Source organism: Piliocolobus tephrosceles, chromosome 17 (assembly GCF_002776525.5).
Source record: "Piliocolobus tephrosceles isolate RC106 chromosome 17, ASM277652v3, whole genome shotgun sequence".
NCBI lineage: Eukaryota > Metazoa > Chordata > Mammalia > Primates > Cercopithecidae > Piliocolobus > Piliocolobus tephrosceles.
Window position 1 is genome coordinate 29,488,067 of NC_045450.1, and position 14,870 is coordinate 29,502,936.

The following is a 14,870-nucleotide window of genomic DNA, read 5'->3' on the forward strand; positions in this document are numbered from 1 at the left end:
CCATGGCCACTGAGCCTGAGCCAGCAGGGCCCAGAGGAACTGAGCTCCCAGCCCTGTCGCTGCCAAGGACCTTTCTTCCCTGAGCTTGAAGGGATTGAGAAGGAGAGACAGATGGACAGTCAGCGGCCCCCTTGCCAGTGATGCAGACTCCAGGAGATGGGGACAGAGTTATAGATTAGAAGAAGAGGCCAGCCCCTCTTCCACGTTCCACCACCGCCCACATCATCCTCCTGGGACCCCAGCCTGCATGCCCCTATAAGATGCTTTGTACTGGTTCAGTGTATTGAAAACACGTGAATGAAGTGTACAGTCTTCTCTTCCCAGCTGAGGGGCCCCTTCCCACGGTGGCGTTAGCAGTGGGGTACAGTGTGGTACGGGATGAGGGTCTTTCTTGCTTTAAAGGTGTCTAAATGTACTTCTTCTTAATTAGCTAATAAGATGTCTTATACAAGCAGAACCAGGTAAGGGAAAGAGCAAGTGCATTTCAAGTCGCAGCTCACCCCTTAGTTAGCTGTAATACTCGCAGCAGGCGGCCCCACCTCAATGAGTCAGTCTCCCTTTCACAAAAATAAAAAATAAAAATAAAAAAAATAATGAGCGGGCGGGGCATGGAGCTTTATCCAATCAAGGGCGCTGGAATGGAAACCATCCAATCAGGAGTGAAGCCGGAGAGCAGGGGCGGCTTCCGGGATTTGGCGGGGGCCTTTGTCGGCTCCAGTTAGAGGTCGGGTCTCCTCACCACGGCACTGAGTCTTTAGTTCTGGAAGGCCCAGGCGGCTTCACGTTCTGAGAATAAACAGCCTCTGTTGTTCTGTGACCTGCAGGCACTGGGAGATCCGTAGCTAAGACGCCAGAGCATCCCGGAAGCTGGGAATGGTGAGTGTGCGGGGTCGGGGGTCCCCAGAGGGGGGAAAGGGGTGGTCGGAAGCGGCGAGAACCCGAGGGGCACCTGGGCCTCCCCGCAGACAGCTCCGGGGTCTAGTCCCCGAGTCCCAGCGGGCGCAGCTCGGCCCTCGGTCTCCTCCGCTGCAAGATGGCGGCCAGGCCGGCAGCCGGGACCCCTGGCGTCCTGTACTGTCCCGTCCCGACCCCGCAGAGCGACCTCGGCCCTGGCTAGAGCCCTTTCTGGGCGGCTCCGCGCCGCAGCACCGCGTCTCCCCCAGATTGTGCGGTGAGGACGGGAGCGTCTCAGGGGAGACCCAGGTTCGGTGTGTGGTTCGTGTGTGGGGAGAAACTGTGCCCCGTGAGGTCCTCAGTCACTCCTTTCTCCTATTAAGAATTAAAGGGAGTCACTGTTAAAACGTTGAAGAATTTGAGCAAATAGCGATTTGTGACGTGGGAAACCTGCAGTCCTGGTTTGTGGTTCGGAGGTCCCCACAGGGGCTTGAAGGAAATGTTTTTTATAAGGTGAGTGAGTAAGCGGACCAAATTAAATAACCGATGGGTTACAGTTCTGTAGTTGCCTTATTTAGACTATGCAGGTGGAGGTGAGTTGGAGCTTTGTGGTTCGTTAAGTCTGAATTTTGTTTTCCCCTAAAGTTGTAATTTACAAGAAATGCATGTGAGTTTGGTTTTGGTTTTTCTCCCTAGAAACCTGGGGCACTATAACCACTTCCGTATAATCGCCTGCTCGTTAATCATCTTAACACTGCCCAGGGGAACTGGTTTTCCCCTGCGGTTTCCTAACGTGTGTGGCACGCAGAGTCTCAAATCCACCGCTGTGTTCTCCCAGTCTAACTGGGCTTGCAGTAAAATATTAAATTTCGAGTTCCTTCCCGACATTTCCAAAGGCTAACTTCCCCTCTCCAATTCACAGCATTATTAACTACTGGTCATTTACTGTACATTTCAGACAGAGTATTTTATTCATTAATTATGATTTCACAGAGCAGTGGATGACACTTTTTTAAAGATTTGTGTTATTTTGGTATACATTTCACGTGAGAGGAAAGCAGAGAATAAAAAAGTCCCTGACACTCCACTGCAAAAAAATCTTTGTGCCTCTTTTTCATTCATCTTCCCTAGGCACAGATACGTTATCATAAAGAATGTCTTTTGACTTGAGGTTTTGCACAGGGCCCTGTATAGCCACCCTCTATCCAATCTTTTACTGTTCCTGAATTACAGAACTGTCTGGGATGACTCAAGATGCCCACAGTGGCCATGTCTCTTGAAATGTTTAGTGACTGTCAGCCCCAGGTCACCTCCTGTTAGAGGACGGCCCAAGGTATGGCAGTGTAGCCCCCCAGGGGAGCAGCTGGATGCCCTGGGGCTGAGAGAAATCTCCTGGGACACCCTTAACCTAAAAAGGTAACCCTTTGGGACATAAGAATTTTATTTCTTCAAAGCTAGTTTTCATCCCTTGGAGACACATTGCTGGTCAGCCAATTGTTTGCTGGTATTGAGAGTAAACAGTCACAAATGATTCCTGCCCCCAGATTCATTCGGATTTGTGAAGGGAGAAAAACTCCCAAAGGACCAAAAAACAAAAATCCCACCCCAGTGAGGTGGTGCAAACTCGGCCGCAGTGTCCATGGGGGCACAGTGCAGGCTCTCCTGTGAGGATGGTCCCTGAGCATTTTAATGAGCAGTATTGGGGTAGGAGAATGTCCCAGATGATACCGTGACCTGACTTGACGCTTGAGCCAGGTATGTCTTGTGTTTCAATCAGCATTACCACTTCCTGAGTTTGCTGCCTTAGAAAGATTTGTTCATTTATTTCTACTTCAGTTTTTCAATTAGTGTAAATTTCATCAGTAGAGCTTGAAAGATGAAAAACATTTCCAAGGCCGTGAAAGGTGTATTTCAGAAAATTAAAATATCAAGTCATATAATTCATTGTTAAAAATTCTTATTATCTTTTTTTTCAGCTGAGTGAGTGTAGTGGGTTTCTCAGGTTTGTTCTTTTTTTGAGAGTAATTTAAAACAATTTCAGGGCTCACCTTTTGGAAATGCTGCCAGGGAAAAGAAATGGAGAAAATCTTTCTTTCATTATTGGCTGTAGAAAGTGAATACATTTTCACAACAATGTGTGGTAGATTAATTGGTGAATTACATAGTTTCATCAAAACATCAGTTTCTTTTTTTTGTAGGGTGAAGAAGTTATGACAGTGGATATCTTTGTTCTTTATCCTCTTGTTTGGATGTTGAGTTTATTTTTTATTTTTTGCTTTTTGGAGACAGGATCTCCCCTCTGTCACCCAGACTGAAGTGCAGTAGTGTGATTACAGCTCACTCAACCTCCTGGGCTCAAGTGATTCTCCCACCTCAGCCTTCCTAGTTCCTAGTAGCTGGGACTTACAGGGGTGCTCCACCATGGCTGGCTATTTCGTTCTTTCTTTTTGTAGAGATGTGGGTCTCACTGTGTTGCCCCTAGAGTGGTCTCAAACTCCTGGGCTCAAGCGATCCTCCTGCCTTGGCCTCCCAAAGTGCTGGGATAACAGACGTGAGCCACCATGCCTGGCCTTGGATGTGAGGCTTTAATGCCGAACTTAGCACCTACTAGAATTGTTTATATATATTTACTAAATGATCTGTTATCATGGAAATAAGTAAGTGGCCTATTTATTGTCTGAAAGGGATAGATACTTTTGTATTTTCTGTTGAGGTATAAATTATAAAGGCGTTTTAGTTTCCTTTATTCTATAAACGCTGTTTGAGTAGTTTTGCTTTCTTCAAACACTGGGCTTTTTCTCATTGAATACTAATTGAATAACCCTGATTGGGAAGCAGAAGCCTGAGCTCAGTGAGTGCAAACTAACCCAGTCTTGAGCCTGCAAGAAGAGGTCACTGAAGCCCAGTTAGTTCTTCCAGGGGAGTTTCCCCTGCACATGTCCCAGCCTGCTCACTCCAATCATGGAAGAAGCCCTTTGTACTGAGAAGCTACAGAGCCCTGGAAAGCTGGAAGCTGAAAATCCACAGAAAGAGGCAGTTAGGGTTGGGAGACTCTTTCTGAGGATAGAAATTGTTGTCCTGGTTTTGGTTTTTCTCCCTGGAAACCCAGGACACTACAACCACTTCCATATAATTGCCTACTCATTAATCATTTTAACACTGCCCTTGACAACTAGTTTTTCCCCTGTGTTTTCCTAACATGTGGCATGCAGAGTCTCAAATCTCTGCCACACTGTATTCCCCCAGACTAACTTGAGGCTTGCAGTAAAATATTAAGTTTCCAGTTCCTTCCCCACATTTTATTTGATTTTGTCAAATAAAACCAATTCAGGTTTAGGTAAGAAGTTCCTTAATTCTAAAGGAGTATTGCAACAGGGGGAAAGCACCAGCTGTAAGATCTTTGTGGATCTCAAAGTTTAGGCAGACAAAGACTTTCTTTCACAGGGAGGAGCAAACAAGCTCAGAAGGTAGGAGGGGAAGGGCAGGATTAAGATGCCAATATCAGATTCTAGATCAGAGAATGTTTCACTCTGATGTCAGCCTGTTCTTAGGAGGGGGCTTAGGGAGGGGTTGAATGTTGACCAGGCTGTGGGTGTGTCAAAGTCCAGCAACTTGGAGAAAAATATGAAGTTTGGTTAAGTAGTTTATTCTGAACACTGAAGATAGAACTGTTCAGCTGAGTCAGAAGGGGAATTTGGAGAGTCTGTGGCTTTGTGATGACTAAATCAGGGAGCATCATCGAAGTCATAATAGGGTGGTTTTTTGCAGTAAGCTGTTCTTGGAGAACACAAAAGATGGGGGATTTTTTTAATCACAGCTATTTACCAGGTTACTATGCCTATCTTTTCCCACTGCTTTTTTTTTGTCCTATATGTATTTATCTCATTTGGCTGTTCTGAACTGTATCCTTATGATAACCTGATAAACATAAGTAAAGTGATTTGCTGAGTTATTTGAATAGATCTTTGAAATGATTGAACTTAAGGATAGGGTTATGGGTGCCCTCGATTTACAGGCAGTAGCTTGGAAGTATAGATAGTGCTCCAGGCATTGTGACTGGCATCTGAAGTGGGGCCAGTGTTGTGGGACAGAGCCCAGAACTTGTGGGGCCTGTGCTGACTCTGCGTGGTGTCAGAATTAAGTTGTTGGCACCCAGTTGATGTTGGAGGATTGGTTGGTGTTCAGCAAACTCTACACATTTGGTGTCAGAAGACAGACCTCACAGAGGCCTGGGTTGGAGAGAGACTCCCAAGTGTCTGGGGGAAGGGAGGCTCTGTTCTGCACACAGGTTGCCCCACTGTGCATTGTCCTTTGATTCCAGGTCTCCTGCTAGAGTGAGAGGGACTGAAGACTGAGAGGAAAGGTGTTCTGAGAAGAGACCCCCTCCCCCACCCAGCTGCTACTACTTGATTCCCACCCACTCCTGAACATACCAACTAGGCATTGACATGTCCCCGTCCCTCCCGGGAGAAGGCTTGACCGTCAGGAATTACATCCACAGCACCTTTGCTTCCAGTTTCCTGCCAAAAATCCACTCAAGTGCCTGAGGACTCCTGGCTTGTTGTAATCCTAGATACTGAATCCGTAGCAGCGGCCTGGTTTCTCCATCAAACTAGGCTTGTGGACCATCCAATCATAATCTCATCTGCCTGCATGGACCCAGGAATATGTCAGTGCATAGCCCCACCTGGGCCAGTATCTGTAGCACAAACCAGTCCTTCCACCAACTTGGTACTACCCCAAGTAGTACCAAGTAGTCCTTCCACCAACTTGGTACTACCCCAAGTACTACCAAGTGCTCATGGTTCGATAGCACCTTCCTCTCTTCTGCCTTTTACTTCCCCACAAGCCCCTTCTTTATGTGTACCCAGTGTTCCCAAGGTCACCCCACAGGTGCCTGAATCCAGCACCTGTTGGAACTCAGATGTCCATGAGCTCAAGACCATGGCCCTAGACTTGGCTGTTGTAAGAGCAAATACAAATTAGAAATACATACAAGACTTAATCCTTCTTGAAAATAAGGAAAGAAATTTTTCTCTCTTTTTTTTCTTAAAGCATTTATTTTAGAAAACTTTCATATGTAAATTATTTTTCTGTTTTACAATTTGTCTAAATCACTCTAACAGCTAAATAGGTCATTTGTTAGTCTTTTTGACTCAGTACTGCCTTTCTCTAAATGTAAATAGCAAAGAAGATAGAGCCGTATCCCACAGTTTCTCTAGGAGAGCAGGCATCTGGCTCCAAGTTGCAAATCTGCCTGTCACGAAGACATGAAGTTTATTTTTCCTTTGACTGTAGCCAATTAAAAAACACAGATGGCCTCCCAATTCCCAGGTGAATTTAGAATGAACTCTATCTGACGAATGGTGCTGTCAGGTCTTCTATTGAGGACTAATTATGGTGACTTTTCACCAGTGGGTGTTTTTCTAATCTCTTAGCAGGTTGCCTATCATGTCCTTTACATTCTGGGCTAATTATGTCACAAAAGAGTTTTCTTTCTTTTCTACCACTATGAATAGTTTTTCTGGGGTTGGAGATGATTTTATGATTTTCTTCTTCATTATATTTTTCAAACATTGCCCAGAATTACCATACGGAATATAAACCTGTAAGGTGCCTGTAAGACTTCACTCCAGAGGGTCCTTTCCCTCTTTGATTTCTGTTCACAACCCACGATTGTGCAGCACAGTGCCCATTGCTCCCAAAATCTGCAGGCAGAATGGTCTGTCTGCTTACTTGGGATCTTCAGTCCCTTCTAGAACCATTTGACTAGATTTCTACAAAAATAAGTTCACAGGGCATCAGTCAGTTAGCCATTCCAGCTCTGTCTTTCCATGCCTCTGGCATCTTCAGACCTGAAACTGATTCAGAGACCATGGGGGCTGGAAACCAGCCAGGCCCACACACATGCATTGAGTAGGCCTGAGAATCTCAACATTCCCCTCATCCTCTTTCCCAAATGCCCATGAATGTGCAGAAGGCGCATGCCACTTCCCTGCCCCTCCAACACCTAAATCTGCAGCTGTGAATTCTGAACCCAGGTCCTGGGGTTCTCCACGATGTGTGAGAGCAGCCTTCCTGAGGGGCTGTCTCCTCTAGTTTTCTTCACAGCAACACCCGAGAATGCAGAGCCAGGTTGATCCCACCTGGAGTCTGCACATAAAGGCTAGTCGCCACCTGGGATCCACGAGACAGGGCCATACTTTGGACTCAGGATATATAGAAAATCCAGGGGACATTTTCTGCATTGTGAGAGATCAACATGGACTTTGTAAAGCCCTACTTTTGGAGTGAGGCCTTCAGAGTTTTCAAGACCTTGTCCAGTGAGCTACGGCAGTTCTGCGAAGGGTTCCTTTTTATAAACAGAATTTCGTGGCAGAATCTGTAAGTGTAAAGCAGCACTTTAGCAGAGGGAGGGAGCCAGGAGTGAAGCTGCGCCTACCTGTGAGCTGTGTTACTGCAGTAGGGTAATCTTGTCCTTTCTTGTACCTAAGAGTTAGCTGATCAGGTATAGGTAATAACATATCTGGATCCTGGATCTGTGGCCCTACGATGACAACTCAATTTTCTATTCTAGTTCCACAAGGACAACTTGAGTCTTTCCTACCTGAATCACTATTGGGTTTTCATCACACAGTTATAGGGACTATCTCACCAGCACCTAGGGGTTCTTGAGACACTTGGTTATATCCTGTGCAGGCAGGGGACAGGCTGACAACGGGCTAATCTTGCTTCCGTCTCAGAGGGAGAGGAATGAGTCATCAGGGTTTGTTTCTCTTTTAACAGAAGGAATCTCCTTATTTGGTATCCAAGTGGGAGTTGCTCCAGTTTTCTAATGTGTGGGTGAAATACAAGGAGGAGGCCTGGAGACTCATACTGATAGGTAAACCAATTGCTTCCATCTCATATGGCCACTAGGAAAACAGATGCAGCAGCCGTAGTCCCTACCATCCAGGAACTTTCAGTCTAGGGCAGATGGATAATGGTTGAATTCAACATCATGTGGTCAGGAGCAAGAACAGAGGTGTACAGGGAGCTTGGGCTTGGTTTGGGACACTGCCCTTATGTTGACGTTGTGAGTTCTGATGTCACCACCTGAAGGGCCACCCATGGACAAAAGAGTTGTTATAATGATTATTTATATTGCTTTTTTCTTGTTAAAGATAATTATGTAGCTACTAATATAATTTTCCTAGAAAGCCCTATGCCTTTTTGTTAAATTGCTTGTTGCATGTTACAAAATAGAATGAAGCTTAAATTATTAAAACAAGGCAAACCATAGGAGTCAAGTTCTTGTTGGTCAGGCTTAAGAAAGACAACTGAAAATAAAGCAGCAATGTAGAGACGAGAAGTCTAGCCCAGCCCTGCCCAAATCCACCCTCTTCTGAGCCTGGTCCAGGTCTGTCCCTACCCTGGAGCCTCCCCTCATAGAGCCGACTAGAGGAGATCAGACTTCAGGGTGGCTGCTGCTGCCATCTTTTCAGAGGTGGTGCTCACAATTTCCCCAAACCCCAAAGCAGGTAAATGGGAGTAAAGGACTCACTGTTTCAAGATTATTTGAAAATTAAATTTTTTTCTTATTGAAACCAGTACCTCTAGAAACATTCCACCTGGCAACCTCTTTTTCATTTCTGCAGATCCAGTAGTTGCTCTACAGGTTGTAACAAAGTCAGTGTAAAGATAAAAAGAGAATAATGAGAAATTCTTTTTCTTCTTCTTTTTTTTTGTTTTGAGACCGAATCTCACTCTGTTGCCCAGGCTGGAATAGTGTCGCAATCGAGGCTTACACAACCTCTGCCTTCCCGGTTCAGGTGATTCTGTGCCTTAGCCTCCCAAGTAACTGGGATTACAGGTGTGCCACCAAGCCCAGCTGATTTTTGTATTTTTAGTAGAGACAGGGTTTCACAATGTTGACCAGGCTGGTCTTGAACTCCTGACCTCAAGTGATCCACCCACCTTGGCCTCACAGAGTGCTGGGATTACAGGCAGGAGCCACCGCGCCCAGTGGAGAAATTCTTCTGAACTAAACTTGACCCCTTCCTTTCTGTATCCCTCCCATCTGTCTATAGTTAACTTTTATAGTGAAAGGGAAACAAGAAGAAATAGAAAGCCTGGGCCATTATCTAAATCCTGCTGGGAATTATGGGATATTCAGGACCCACATCCCAGAGGTTTATGTGGCTTAACTCACACCATGTGATGTTCCCAGCACAGTGCATACTGTGAGCACATAGTACAAGCTCAATAAACACTGCTTTAATGCATGTATTCATGCTGTTTTCCAAATGCTGACTTAGACATAACTGTCTTCTCCAGTCTCTGTATCTGTAGACTTTAAATGGCTGACAAAGAATGTGATCTTTCAGGACAGTGATTGGTGGTCCTTGCTGTGAACGAAAAGTTTTTGTTGTTGTTGTTGTTTTGTTTCTGTTTTTGTTTTTTTAAGATGGAGTCTCGCTCTGTTACCCAGGCTGGAGTGCAGTGGTGCGATCTTGGCTCACTGCAAGCTCCGCCTCCTGGGTTCATGCCATTCTCCTGCCTCAGCCTCCCGAGTAGCTGGAACTACAGGCGCCCGCTACCATGCCCGGCTAATTTTTTGTATTTTTAGTAGAGACGGGGTTTCACTGTGTTAGCCAGGGTGGTCTCGATCTCCTGACCTTGTGATCCGCCGGTCTTGGCCTTCCAAAGTGCTGAGATTACAGGCGTGAGCCACCGCGCCCGGCCCAAAAAGTATTTTTGTTGTGATTAGAGTATTGGGTGTAAGGGACTCTGCTGTGTCAGCTTCCTCTAGCTGAGTGCTATTGATAATGGGTCTAGGAGGAGCAACATCAGCATTGACGGGGGACTTGTTAAAGAAGCCAGTTCATGGAAACTTGTCAAACCTGCAGAATCACATTACTTAGAGGGGGCTCAGAATACCAAATGATATGTATGCATATTGAACCTTGAGAGGAATGCTTAGCTAAGTGATTCTCAGCCCGGGCTTCTAAGTAGGGTCACATGGCCAGTTTGAAGAACTATGGTCACCTGTATCTTCCCCCACAGATTGTTTTTTATGATTATATTATGCTTTACTTTTCCCCTCCACCCATATCACAGCAATGATTATGGGCCTGTCTGTGCGTCAGCACTGATACCAACTTGTCTTATTACAGATAATGCTAACTTCATTCACTTGGTTCAGGTGCCCTCTGCCAGAATCCTTCACTATAATCATTTTTCTCTTTGTCTTTAATGAGTATCTAGGAGGGAGGATTGACTGAGTGTGTGTATAAACCATCACATTTAATCCAGAGACTCCCATTTCTTTTTGGTTTCCCTGTGTTTGTAGCTCTCTTTGCAGAGTGAAGGCTCTCACATTTGTTGACAGGAGATAACAGCTTTTAAGACTGGAAGTTCTGAAACAGGTCTCAGTATTGTAGGTTTCCATTTTATTTCATCTCATGTCACAAGCATATGCTTATTTATTCTTTATTTTCAGAGAAAGAATAAGAATTAACATATAACAAATATATCTATTGTCTTAAAATTCTGAGATATGTAATAGCACATAGAATAAATATAACAAAAACTTGAAAAAAAATACCAGACTCAGAAACGAGCTTTTACTTTATTTCATTGTATGTATTAGTCTTTATAAAGTTTTGTTAAAAACACACAAAAAAGGCACCATCCACAAAGAGTTTTATAGTTTTTATACAATTTAAAACATTCTTACATTTTATTTACACAGAAATATTCTCTTTTAATGTGTATATAGTTACCATTTCTCTGTGTGTGTGTGTGTGTGTGCGCGCGCGTGTGTGCGCACATGCACATAAGATGAAAGCATTATTTGGTCACTATTGTGTGGCTGCTTTCTTGTTTTCATTATTCAGTTACGAAATCTTCTCTGAACATTGTTAAGGCTGTCTCTGTATATTGACCGGTAGGTCCCTTTGAGATAAATTCGAAATCAGATAAACTGAGGCAAAATACAAACTTTACTATGTAGCAAATATTTGGAAAATAATTTTTATATAAGAGGAAGAATATTTTTCTCATAGATTATTATTTTTTATTATTATACTTTAAGTTCTAGGGTACATGTGCACAATGTGCAGGTTTGTTACATATGTATACATGTGCCATGTTGGTGTGCTGCACCCACTAACTCGTCATTTACATTAGGTATATCTCCTAATGCTATCCTTCCCCCCTCCCCACTCCCCACTGTGTGATGTGATGAGGCCCCAGTGTGTGATGTTTCCCTTCCTGTGTCCAAGTGATCTCATTGTTGAATGCCCACCTATGAGTGAGAACATGCGGTGTTTGGTTTTCTGTTCTTGTGATAGTTTGCTGAGAATGATGGTTTCCAGCTACATCCATGTCTCTGCAAAGGACACGAACTCATCCTTTTTTATGGCTGCATAGTATTCCATGGTGTGTATGTGCCACATTTTCTTAATCCAGTCTGTCACTGATGGACATTTGGGTTGATTCCAAGTCTTTGCTATTGTGAATAGTGCCGCAATAAACATACGTGTGCATGTGTCTTTATAGCAGCATGATTTGTAATCCTTTGGGTATATCCCCAGTAATGGGATGGCTGGATCAAATGGTATTTCTGGTTCTAGATCCTTGAGGAATCGCCACACTGTTTTCCACAATGGTTGAACTAGTTTACAGTCCCACCAACAGTGTAAAAGTGTTCCTATTTCTCCACATCCTCTCCAGCACCTGTTGTTTCCTGACTTTTTAATGATTGCCATTCTGACTGGTGTGAGATGGTATCTCATTGTGGTTTTGATTTGCATTTCTCTGATGGTGAGTGATGATGAGCATTTTTTCATGTGTCTGTTGGCTGTATGAATGACTTCTTTTGAGAAGTGTCTGTTCATATCCTTTGCCCACTTTTTGATGGGGTTGTTTTCTTCTTGTAAATTTGTTTGAGTTCTTTGTAGGTTCTGGATATTAGCCCTTTGTCAGATGAGTAGATTGCAGAAATTTTCTCCCATTCTGTAGGTTGTCTGATGGTAGTTTCTTTTGTTGTGCAGAAGCTCTTTAGTTTAATTAGATCCCATTTGTCAATTTTGGCTTTTGTTGCCATTGCTTTTGGTGTTTCAGACATGAAGTCCTTGCCTGTGCCTATGTCCTGAATGGTATTACCTAGGTTTTCTTCTAGGGTTTTTATGGTTTAGGTCTAATATTTAAGTCTCTAATCCATCTTGAATTAATTTTCATATAAGGAGTAAGGAAAGGATCCAGTTTCAGCTTTCTACTTATGACTAGTCAATTTTCACAGCACCATTTATTAAACAGGGAATCCTTTCTCCATTTCTTGTTTATATCAGGTTTGTCAAAGATCAGATGGCTTAGATGTGTGGTATTATTTCTGAGGGCTCTGTTCTGTTCCATTGTTCTATATCTCTGTTGTGGTACCAGTACCATGCTGTTTTGGTTACTGTAGCCTTGTAGTATAGTTTGAAGTCAGGTAGCGTGATGCCTCCAGCGTTGTTCTTTTGGCTTAGGATTGTCTTGGCAATGCAGGGTCTTTTTTGGTTTCATATGAACTTTAGAGCAGTTTTTTCCAATTCTGTGAAGAAAGTCATTGGTAGCTTAATGGGGATGGCATTGAATCTATAAATTACCTTGGGCAGTATGGCCATTTTCGCAATATTGATTCTTCCTATCCATGAGCATGGTATGTTCTTCCATTTGTTTGTGTCCTCTTTTATTTCACTGAGCAGTGGTTTGTAGTTCTGCTTGAAGAGGTCCTTTACATCCCTTGTAAGTTGGATTCCTAGGTATTTTATTCTCTTTGAAGGTATTGTGAATGGGAGTTCATTCATGATTTGGCTCTCTGTCTGTTATTGATGTATAAGAATGCTTGTGATTTTTGCACATTGATTTTATATCCTGAGACTTTGCTGAAGTTGTTTATCAGCTTAAGGAGATTTTGGACTGAGACGATGGGGTTTTCTAAATATACAATCATGTCATTTGCAAACAGGGACAGTTTGACTTCTTCTTTTCCTAACCGAATACCCTTTATTTCTTTCTCTTGCCTGATTGCCCTAGCCAGAACTTCCAACACTATGTTGAATAGGAGTGGTGAGAGAGGGCGTCCTGTCTTGTGCCAGTTTTCAAAGGGAATGCTTACAGTTTTTGCCCATTCAGTATGATATTGACTGTGGGTTTGTCATAAATAGCTCTTATTATTTTGAGATATGTTCCATCAATACTGAATTTATTGAGAGTTTGTAGCATGAAGGGCTGCTGAATTTTGTGAAAGACCTTTTCTGTATCTATTGAGGTAATCATGTGGTTTTTGTTTTTGGTTCTGTTTATATGCTGGATTACGTTTATTGATTTGCGTATGTTGAACCAGCCTTGCATCCCAGGGATGAAGCCCACGTGATCATGGTGGATAAGCTTTTTGATGTGCTGCTGGATTTGTTTTGCCAGTATTTTATTGAGGATTTTTGCATCGATGTTCATCAGGGATAGTGGTCTAAAATTCTCTTTTTTTGTTGTGTCTCTGCCAGGCTTTGGTATCAGGATGATGTTGGCCTCATAAAATGAGTTAGGGAGGATTCCCTCTTTTTCTATTGATTGGAATAGTTTCAGAAGGAATGGTACCAGCTCCTCCTTGTACCTCTGGTAGAATTCAGCTGTGAATCCATCTGGTCCTGGACTTTTTTTGGTTGGTAGGCTATTGATTATTGCCTCAATTTCAGAACCTGCTATTGATCTATTCAGGGATTCAATTTCTTCCTGGTTTAGTCTTGGGAGAGTGTAAGTGTCCAGGAAATTATCCATTTCTTCTAGGTTTTCTAGTTTATTTGCGTAGAGGTGTTTATAGTATTCTCTGATGGTAGTTTGTGTTTCTGTGGGGTCGGTGGTGACATCCCCTTTATCATTTTTTATTGCATCTATTTGATTCTTCTCTCTTTTCTTCTTTATTAGTCTTGCTGGTAGTCTATCAGTTTTGTTGATCTTTTCAAAAAACCAGCTCCTGGATTCATTGAAATTTTTGGAGGGTTTTTTGTGTGTCTATCTCCTTCAGTTCTGCTCTGATCTTAGTTATGTCTTACCTTCTGCTAGCTTTTGAATGTGTTTGCTCTTGCTTCTCTAGTTCTTTTAATTGTGATGTTAGAGTATCAATTTTAGATCTTTCCTGCTTTCTCTTGTGGGCATTGAGTGCTATAAATTTCCCTCTACACACTGCTTTAAATGTGTCCCAGAGATTTTGGTATGTTGTATCTTTGTTCTCATTGGTTTCAAAGAACATCTTTATTTCTGCCTTCATTTCATTATGTACTCAGCAGTCATTCAGGAACAGGTTGTTCAGTTTCCATGTAGTTGAGCGATTTTGATTGAGCTTCTTAGTCCTGAGTTCTAGTTTAATTACACTGTGGTCTGAGAGACAGTTTGTTATAATTTCTGTTCTTTTACATTTGCTGAGGAGTGCTTTACTTCCAACTATGTGGTCAATTTTGGAATAAGTACGATGTGGTGCTGAGAAGAATATATATTCTGTCGATTTGGGGTGGAGAGTTCTGTAGATGTCTATTAGGTTCGCTTGGTGCAGAGTTGAGTTCAATTCCTAGATATCCTTGTTAACTAACTTTCTGTCTCATTGATCTGTCTAATGTTGACAGCGGGGTGTTAAAGTCTCCCATTATTATTGTATGGGAGTGTAAGTCTCTTTGTAAGTCTCTAAGGACTTGCTTTATGAATCTGGTTGCTCCTGTACTGGGTGCATATATATTTAGAATAGTTAGCTCTTCCTGATGAATTGATCCCTTTACCGTTATGTAATGGCCTTCTTTGTCTCTTTTGATCTTTGTTCATTTAAAGTCTGTTTTATCAGAGACTAGGATTGCAACCCTGCTTTTTTTTGTTTTCTATTTGCTTGGTAGATCTTCCTCCATCCCTTTATTTTGAGCCTATGTTTGTCCCTGCATGTGAGATGGGGCTCCTGAACAGCAAAC

General features: G+C 43.0%; 1 protein-coding gene across 3 annotated transcripts in view; it reads left to right on the plus strand.

The window, feature by feature from the left end:
- The first annotated feature begins 672 nt into the window (after nt 1-672).
- Nucleotides 673-14,870, plus strand: part of LOC111525660 (zinc finger protein 267) — a 43,547-nt gene continuing 29,349 nt past the window's right edge. The window contains exons 1-3 of one of the 3 annotated variants that reach the window (XM_023191156.1): nt 675-876; nt 5,216-5,563; nt 7,681-7,777. Coding sequence is in view for 1 of the 3 variants with exons in the window: in XM_023191155.1 (XP_023046923.1) it covers nt 874-876 (3 nt within the window). In the remaining 2 variants the exon portion in view is untranslated. Of the gene's footprint in view, nt 877-5,215; nt 5,564-7,680; nt 7,778-14,870 lie in introns of all 3 variants that reach the window. The other 2 variants (XM_023191157.1, XM_023191155.1) reach the window with 2 other exon arrangements.